This window comes from Nicotiana attenuata, unplaced genomic scaffold, assembly GCF_001879085.1.
Source record: "Nicotiana attenuata strain UT unplaced genomic scaffold, NIATTr2, whole genome shotgun sequence".
In the NCBI taxonomy this organism is placed as follows: domain Eukaryota; kingdom Viridiplantae; phylum Streptophyta; class Magnoliopsida; order Solanales; family Solanaceae; genus Nicotiana; species Nicotiana attenuata.
The window spans coordinates 118359-127779 of NW_017673116.1; the positions used below are offsets into that span (position 1 = coordinate 118359).

General features: G+C 33.7%; 1 protein-coding gene across 2 annotated transcripts; it reads right to left on the reverse strand.

Moving 5' to 3' along the window:
* Positions 1-2083: 2083 nt before the first annotated feature.
* On the reverse strand, positions 2084-8825 carry LOC109215499 (serine/threonine-protein kinase 19). 2 transcript variants are annotated; one of them, XM_019379570.1, is made up of 7 exons: positions 8609-8825; positions 6701-6781; positions 6231-6323; positions 5779-5895; positions 3719-3790; positions 2942-3019; positions 2098-2447 (listed from the first exon to the last, which is right to left on the reverse strand). In XM_019379570.1, exons 1-7 carry the CDS (start codon positions 8789-8791, stop codon positions 2256-2258), a joined length of 816 nt encoding a protein of 271 aa, XP_019235115.1. In that variant the 5' UTR covers positions 8792-8825; the 3' UTR covers positions 2098-2255. The 2 variants fall into 2 exon arrangements, with proteins under 2 accessions (XP_019235116.1, XP_019235115.1); XM_019379571.1 differs by lacking the exon at positions 6231-6323 and having other exon boundaries at positions 2084-2447.
* Positions 8826-9421: the final 596 nt, after the last annotated feature.

A 9421-nucleotide genomic window follows, 5' to 3' on the forward strand; every position in this document is an offset into this window, starting at 1 on the left:
GGTATTTATAGTCTTCAAGAACAATTAATATTAAGGATAGAATAGGAAAAAGATAATTAATTTAGTTTTAAACTTCTAAAATGACAAATAATTTGAGACAATTTTCTAAACTACGACAAATATATATATATATATATATAAAATAATATATGGGTTTTGCTAACCTACTACATAGTTGTAGTAGGTTAGCATTGTATACAGAGTTCTCTAAAGTACCCCTAGCATCACACTAGTAACAAACTGTGTATGTGTGTGTAATAATAAATTTAAATAGTTACTTTTATAATCGCTTTGGTTCGATTTTTTTCGGTTACTTTCTGATTAAAACCAAAACCAAACCTAAAAAGTATCGATTTGGTTCGATTTTCGGGGTTTTATGTAGGGGTGTACATGGAACGGGTTGGTTCGGTTTTTATTAAAACCAAACCAAACCAACTATATCGGTTTGGATTGGTTCGATTGTGTCGAATTTTTCGATTTTTAAAGGTTTTTTTTTACATGAATATTAGTTTAATCTTTACTTTGTTAAATATATATTTAGTAAAAATTAAAAAAATTGACAAACATATGATCTATTAAAATGGGAGAATTTTGTTAATAACACATGATAGTTACTTTTTTAGTCGCCTGACAATACATTCAAGGTTAAACGAATTTACTAATTAAGCATAAATATCAATATGATACCTAATTAAAGATATGTTCTATTTAATTTTAGATTGTCAAAATACCACTTCAAATTCGAAAAAGATATAAGAATTTAATAAATCTTGACATATGAACATGGAAGAACAAAGAGATTAACGCATTTCAGTAACACTTAAGAAAGTGATCATATAACTCATTACTTAAGGTTAATAAAAATGGAGTACTTCATATTCTATTAAATATTACATTCCAGAAGAGAATGCCAAATATTTCTAGATTTTTTATAAAGAAAATTCTATATAAAGTCTTAAAAGTATATAGAAAAATTATATATTTATATGTCGGTTTGGATCGGTTTTTTTTTACTCAATACCAAACCAAATCAAACCAAACCTAGTCGTGTTTTTTAATCGGTTTGCTTTGACTTTCGGTTTGGTGCGATTTTCCGGTTCGGTTTGTACACTCCTAGTTTTATAAACACCCTACAGGCTACATGCAACAATATTCAAAACTTGTTTTTTAGTATATGAAGAGCAACCGTTAAGTAGAAACTAAAGACCACAAAGATTAATCAATTGTACCAAAAGGTTGAGGAATAGCGGTAAAAATTCAATTTAATGTGTATATTTTTACTTTAATTTTTAGCACTTACAGTTAACACACTGAATGAAGGTAAATATTTAATGTGATATAGCAATAAATGAAACGAGTGACCATAACAAATCAAGATTCCACTAGAGATAAAACAAGCTAGATGATTTTTTTCTTTCCGCCTAAACTTTAGTGAACTGAATTACCCAATAATAATTGAGCTAATACCAAGTACGGTTAAATCCAAAAATACTAAGGACCACAAAGACTAGTAGTGCAAGCAAAAAATTAGAAACATATATATTTAATTGCTCCTAAAAATAATAGCCGATATATATATATATATATATATATATATATATAAAATTAGTTTCTGCCAACTGACTAATTTTGTATTTTGCCCTAAAAAAAATTCGACCAGCGTGTCCAATCGTTATCACTTGCAATGGGAATGGAATATTTATAATATAATAGTTAATATAACGAAGTATCTGAATCAGATATCCAACATTCCATTTGCAAATAAAGTATTAGAGAGTTTAATTAAAAAAATAAGTTGGGTGAGTGGGGTTGAGTAAAAACTTTCTTACAAGGCAGCATTTGTTATTAAAAAAGTAATACTCTCTAAACAAATAAGCAAGCTACACACACACACACACATATATATATTAACTGGAGACGGATAAATCAACTTGTGTAGTAGTGTCTATAATGGGACTACATTTAGCTTTGCAATTTTCTAAACATCTCATATCAGAGGGTATTGGACTGAGATGACCTTAAGTTGAACCGACAGTGAAGATTCATATAACCGACCCGACTTGCTTGGGATTTAGGCATAATTATTTTCGTTGTAAGCTAATATCAGAAGGTATCATCATTGTATACTATAATTTCAGAGATTTTTTCTTCATTTTATTGATATGCTAGTTTTATATTCATTGTTCTTCAATACAAGCATTGAGCTCTTGTCAGCCTTCAAGTGAAACTAAATCAGAAGAAGATTGATACCTCAGTTAATCCTTCACAACTTTAACAACTAAACCTGTGGGTGACTCAACAGTTTTGAGATGGCCCGAACCTAGCAAATCTCGGAGATGAAATCTCATATCAAGTGGAGAGAGTCGAAGACGCTTCTTTTCCAGAGCAGCCATCGCCATCTCTTTGTACTTTCTACGGTTGAGAAAAGACATAAGCTCCTTCCTTCCCTGATATAAATTGCAAAATGCTAGTAAATCAAAGTGGATCCTAACCGAAAATGTTCGTATAGAACGCCTGTTTGGTGTTAAGGAACTCGTTTCCATGGAAAATATTTTCTGAAATGTTTTTTGGTGTTTAGTCGATAAGTGAAAGTAAATTCCGAAAGAAACATATATTAAAGATTAATAATAGCAAATCTGAGAGCACTTTGATAATATTAATAATGACGTCAATGTGATAGTTAGAGCAAGTAATATGAAGTTAAAAGTTAAGATATTGTATGAAAAATAACTTCCGCCCATTAGTGAGGGAAGTCTTTTTCCCCATTTTGATGGAAAATGTATTTTCTTTTCCTGAAAAATTACTTCATGAAAAATGACTTCCTCGTAAAAGCCCTTTTCCCTAACAAATGACTTTTGTGGTATCAAACATGTACGCCTACACAGACAATCACGAATCTAGATTCAACTTAAAATGGGAAGGAAACAGGGACATGCCAAACCTGCGATACGCCCTTGAGAACTGATCCAATATTTGGAATAGCAAACCAGTACATGTTTGGATCAATAAGTTGCCGCGTCTTGGAGGACAAATACAAGGAAAAACAAGAACAAAAACAGCATGAGAAGGGAATTGAACCGACAAACAACAATTAAAGATTGAAAGCTAATATACAAGAATTAATTGGGACAATTAAAGATATGCCACTTCAATGTAAGATAAGATTATGCCATATATAGTTCTTTCAATACAACAGTTCTAACCCAATTAGAATCCTTTAGAAAAAGCACGTAGAGGGACAGACTTTAGTGCTTTACAGAGGCATATAACAATTACGAAGGCAAAACACAAGCACTAGTAAGTAACACCTTTCACCTACGGACTTATGCTACGCCATGCCTTCCACTATGATTTTGCTTTTGAAACAATGAGCATAGAGTTGAAGCCTAAGAGGTCAGCAATAAGGGGTTTCACAAAGCTGATATAAACACAATCCTTTGCAGAAATTGGAAAGAAGTGGCATCTTATTCCTTGCGTTACATTCATAACTACGACAATCTGATTCAAGGCTCATCCGAAGAATTCTTATTGGCACCAAGAGGAGGTGTTAATTATCATAAGATGATAAGAGTCATAATCGGCATTCTAATTAGGCCGTTCTAGAAAACCAATACAAAAACAAGTCAATATTTTGGATATTGCAGCATTAAGGGTAAAGTAAAACAAATGCTGACATCAGACAAGCAGCCCAATTTATACGAATCTGATTCTAGCTTACCAGAAGTCCAGCATTAATTAAGAGGGAGATGTGTTCCTCCTTCACCTTGCCTCCCAATGACAGAAGCGAACGCTAAAGCCACCAGAAAAGAAAAAAAGAAAAAGTAAAAATACTGTGTAAGCACAAAAATTGAGTTTTTCTAATCCTTTACATCATGAAAGATAAATAACCGAACATGTCAAGTGCCTCCGCTTAAGGCTACACTTATATTCTATTATCTAACAATTAAATCATAAAATAAGTAAAGACCTTACAGAGTTTCTGCTCATTTAAAGCAACAATTTTTCTTGACAAAATTGATGCAAGTTACTCTGTTCATCCATATATACCACTGAGGTTCATTTAAGGATAGAAATCACTCTTTACAAACTAAATATTGGCATATTGGTGAGCAGCCTCGGATGGATACAGTACAATACTCCCTCAATTAACATTAACATTCTGATACTATGCTAAACTACGTCAATGAATTTATTAAACCATTCCTTGAGCATACTATCAGTAAACAGTTCTACAAGTTTCCATTAACATACAAAATGTGCATGTGGCAATGATGTCCCTTTCTTGGCTATAGAGAAGAATAGTCTATATCATTACCTCTTAGGGCCTTCTGAAGAAAAGCCCTATGAAGTGAAAATAAATCCTTTTCTAGACAAGAGATGGAAATTTCACACCTAATATGTCTAGATTGTTTGAACCAAGAAGTAACGGCTTGTCTCCATACACAGATGTACAACCAGAGAAAAACACAAGTTCTCTATTAGCTTTGGCTTGGTTTACTTCTCATTATTTTGGGGAGAAACTCCACCTATATGAGCTACATGAATGCAAATTATAATCCTAAGCCGGATAAAAAGGGACGTTACCATAGGTTGACAGCAAGTAAAAAATAATCTAACTCTGAAGAATCTCGAGGATTCATAGGCTTCATAAAGCTGACACCAACTATTTGGACTCAGGTGCAGCTGATTGATACTGTTAGGGAAGACAGAAGAGTGAAGATGATCCAGGTGATTTCGCTGATTTAGGTTTTTTCAAAATTTTAGCGTTTTTTTTTTTGTTGATAACCGAGATCCCAAGAGCCAATAGTGCACGGTTCGAAACTCGGTGGATAATGAGCCCTCCCCTTTACCCTTATGCTTTTACATACCAGGCTTTTGTCTGCAGCAGGGTTCGAACCCCTGACGTGCGCCTAACCTACATATCACGCATGTGCTCTTACCATCACAGCAAAGCCCTCGGGGCAGTGTTACTTGTTAAACTACAAAGTAAAACCTAGAAAGGCATAGAACTGCATGTCAGGGATTATACATCAGCTTGCAAGCAAGAACAAACCAATCTTTTGCCGTCAAGCAGTTCAAAATATTAATTTAAAAGAATAACTCTAGTACAATTACATCAACAATCTGAATACTGACTCACTCTCTGACAACACAAAAGGTTAAGACTGGCAGAAGAATAAATTGCACATAGCATATATGTATAGACCCATATCAGAGAGGAGCATACTTTAGGAAAAACTGCATTAACATCTGTTGAAAGAATGCAACATTGCAAGGTAATTTATGTCTTTATAGCAACTGTCAAGGCCATGCCCTAAAACAGAAATTACAGAAGGTTAGCAGATCAATCAACTATCACAAATAAAAAATTAACATTACCAGCGAAACTGCAGGTTTAACCCAAAGCAAACATCAATACAGGAAAGGTGGAGAAAAACTGAACGGAAAGAAAAACAAAAATGATTCCATAGCTTTTGTTTGAAATTTAGCAGAAAATGCTGAAAGACTAGTAAGCAACTAGATACGACCCATAGGTTACAAAGCATGAGGAATGAGGACAGAACCAGAGAAGAGCGTGGACTTTTAAAGAGAACAACATGATTCCACTAGGCAATAGATTATACAAGAATGAGAAAGTTTAGAAGGAGCTTCTCCACAAAAAAACAGCAGGTCTATAGGACCTACTCAAGCTGGTGAAATATAATTGGCTTATGAGGTGGTAAGCGAAAAGGAATATAAATTTGGGTCACTGTAACATGGTTTTGAGAAGATACTTACAAGTTCTTCATGTCCAATACTGGGATCTAGCTTTGAATGAATTACATGCTCCTTGAACCATTCAAAAACAGAAATGTCCTCCTTCTGTGCTTCCAATCTTTTACTGACACGTTCAATCTAAACAAGTATTCGAGGCAAGCTTTATCACTAGGAAGTTCACTCTCAAACATAACTGATGACCGATTAAAGCATCCTAGAAAAGAACATAAGCAATAGACTCCGGCAATATGATGACAATGAAATAGTTAAACATCTGGGTGGCACTGATGTGCAGGGTGCACATGTACTTAGAAATTAAAGTTTTTCTGAGAAACTACACCAGAAAATAGGCAATACCAAGAAAACAAGAAGGACAAATACGAAACGCTCTTTTGGGGAAAGGGAAGGGAAGGGTGTATGAAGTTATTGAAATCAAGTGATACTTTACAGAAAGTAAAAGTTAAGCCACCAACCTGACTAAAGTAGTCATCCAAAAACATTATAGCATGATCGTCCTGTCCAGTACTTAATTTGAAAGTACGTATAACTCTTTCCCTCCTAAGTGACTGTAACATAGATACTCAAAATGTCTCATTAGCTGTTACAGTTAGGTGCAATGCAGACAAATGAGAGACTGGAAAATGCAAGAGAGAACTTCAGAAGGTGTAAATTGAAAAGTAATTGGTCATCAAAACCCAAAACGAGGTCTACAAGCTATTCATGACAGACTCAAAAACCAGTAAAATTTCTGCACCAACAAGATGCAATTCTACCAAATTCTTTGGACCATATTATGTGCAAAAATAATCTTACTTAAGGGAGAGATGACTTAAAGAGCAAACTCATGATCTCAAAGAACGACAAAATTTTGAAGTTGACCAACAATTTCAGTCAATATAGCAAAATAAGTATTGTCTAAACTCTATTTTAGTCAAAGAGCTACCTCCAAGTCTCTGTCCACTTGTGTCCGGTCCTTTACACTGCTGTATATCTGTGACCGCAAAATAAAAGGCTGAATTGAAACCTGAAAACATTTTCATACTTGAAGAGTTGAGAAATTGTGGAACTCTAGAAGGGTAAACTGATGCGAAAACGACTTACAAAGCTTCAAAATGCAAAAGAGTGGAATAGTAAAACAAACAGAAATATTGCATTGTTTGGAATGATATAAAATGTTCTCTAAGAAATTGATTGACCTCCTACTATCACTTACCACGGTTGTTGATCTTAAATTGCTAAAATGTTTTCACCGAGAATTTTTTTTCAAAGGGGATATAATTCACGTCTTTCAAAGTTGCAAGTCATTTTGCGTTACAACATCTCGCCTCGTACTACGTACCACTTGTTCCACCCATTATCCACCCCTCACCCTTCGCAATTACACCTTCAAGACCAACAAAAAGCCAAAAATGATACTATTACTAGTTTGTATGTAATATATTTTTATTACATATTTCCATAGAAATAGTCAACCAGGGTCTTAACGCATAAAATTAGGACTATAAGATTCTAACATTTTACCCCTGTAAGGTCTACGCTATGATGCTAGAATTAGCTTATGAGCTTCATAAAGTCAACCATCCACAGCTGTCATAACTATGAAAAGGTCATTTAATCGAATCACAAATAGTGTCATCATATTCAATCTGCTGCCTCTCATACCCTCATATTTTGCCTTCAGCAGACTTGCTCTATTCAATCTGGCACGTGTAGCTCTTAGTTCAACTAGTCAGAAACATGAACATAACTCAAACTTAGGTCTCCCGTACTAGAAAAATTCAATCTTGCATGAAACTCTATATTACTAGTACGACGTTTGGTTTCCAATACAACATTTAGTATCCGACATTAAACTCCATGTAACTAACACCAACATCACTTATGAGAGACATATAATGTGTATTTTTTTTATATGGACAAAGTATGTGGAATAAGAATATGTGTATTAACAACGCATAGATAAGAGCACCTAAACTGACAAAAACGTCTTTTAAAAACAACCCAACTTAGCTTAGAGTTAAAAAAAACAATCTTTTGGTAATAAGAATAAAGCCATAATAATAATATAAAGCAATTCTTATTAATAATTTTTATTTTCAAAAATGTTTAAACTAAAACTTGTACAACTCTGAATATTAATTAGTAAATCTAATTTCTGCATAATCCTGTACGGGCCATTTTACTGGCTATAATATTTCCATGCACCCATATTATAGTATTTTGATTAATGGAGTATTCTCAAGCACCCTTCGGTATTTCAAATACTCCCTCCGTTCCCACTTATGTGAACCTGGTTGACTGATCACGGAGTTTAAGAAAAAGCAAAGACATTTAGAATTTGTGGTCCTAAACAAGTCAAAAAAGGGTCCAGAATATTTATGTGGTTATAAAAGCTTCTCATTAAGGGTAGAATTGGAAGTTTAAGCTAAATTATTTTTAAATTTAGAAACAGATCATTCTTTTTGGAACGAACCAAAAAGAAAATAGGTTCACATAAACTGGAACACAAGGACTAGTATTTATAGTTATAATTGTTTCTTAGCTACTAATTATCTACTGCATAACAAATCTATGTATAATAAATAGTTCGTGAACCAATTCATGGTAGTAGGATTATTCACTGCATAACAACCCCTTATGATACAACAACAATGACAATTATGCCTCAGTCCTAAACAAATTGAGGTCGGCTATACACATTTCTCTATTTAAATTAATCGCAGGCCAACATTATACAATCTCTCTCTAATATAATTCCTTCTAAATAGTTTGTGAACTATTTCATTAATTATATCCATAATTATAAAAATGACAATGAAAAAAAAAACAAAAAAAAAAGTTAAAAATGGACCTTTTCAATGTGGGGAAACTGAGCACACATCATGCGAAGAGCTACTAGTGTATCGCTGAAGTTGAAATTTTCCTCCATTGTAACAAACTGTGCATCGTTAAGCTCTAATTCGGGTTCGGGCTCGGGCTCGGGCTCGTCATCGCGTTGTCGTTTTCTGCTTGTTGATGGGCTCGTGTTCTCCATAGTTTTGTGTATGACTATTTTTTCCGTTTTTTTCTTTTTGATATGAGGAGGCGGCGTGCCGCTTTGTAATAGTAAATGTACAAATATACCCCTTTACTGATACTTCCTCTGTCCAGAAAGATTCATATTTTTTAGTTTGTCCCCAAAAAAAATTATATTTTAATATTTAAAAATAATTAACTTTAAAAATATTTTACCCTTAATAAAATAAATTATACCCACACAAAGAGCTAAAGCTTATTTTAGACGGTAAGTTATAAAAGTCTTTTTTTCTTTTTTAAGCTTCGTACCTAATTAAATTCCGTGCTTATTTTTCTTTCTTAAAGTCTATGCCTAATATGAAATATTTCAATTTTGATTTTACATTCAATATATTACGGGGTCATTCGTAGACTTATTGTTAGAAAAAAATGGCACGTATCTACTCCACGCATCATGACGAAAGGGGGAATCAGCATTGCATAAAGTAAAAACTAGGGGAGTAAGAATAACTTTGATAGAAAGATTTGCATGCAACAGAGATCTCAATTCCGTGTATCCGATTAAGCAAGCCCTGCCCGCCAGCCCCCTTTATTATAAGACAGGCCCTCCGCGTCCTTTCTTAAGAGATAGAGCAATCGTCACTCAACA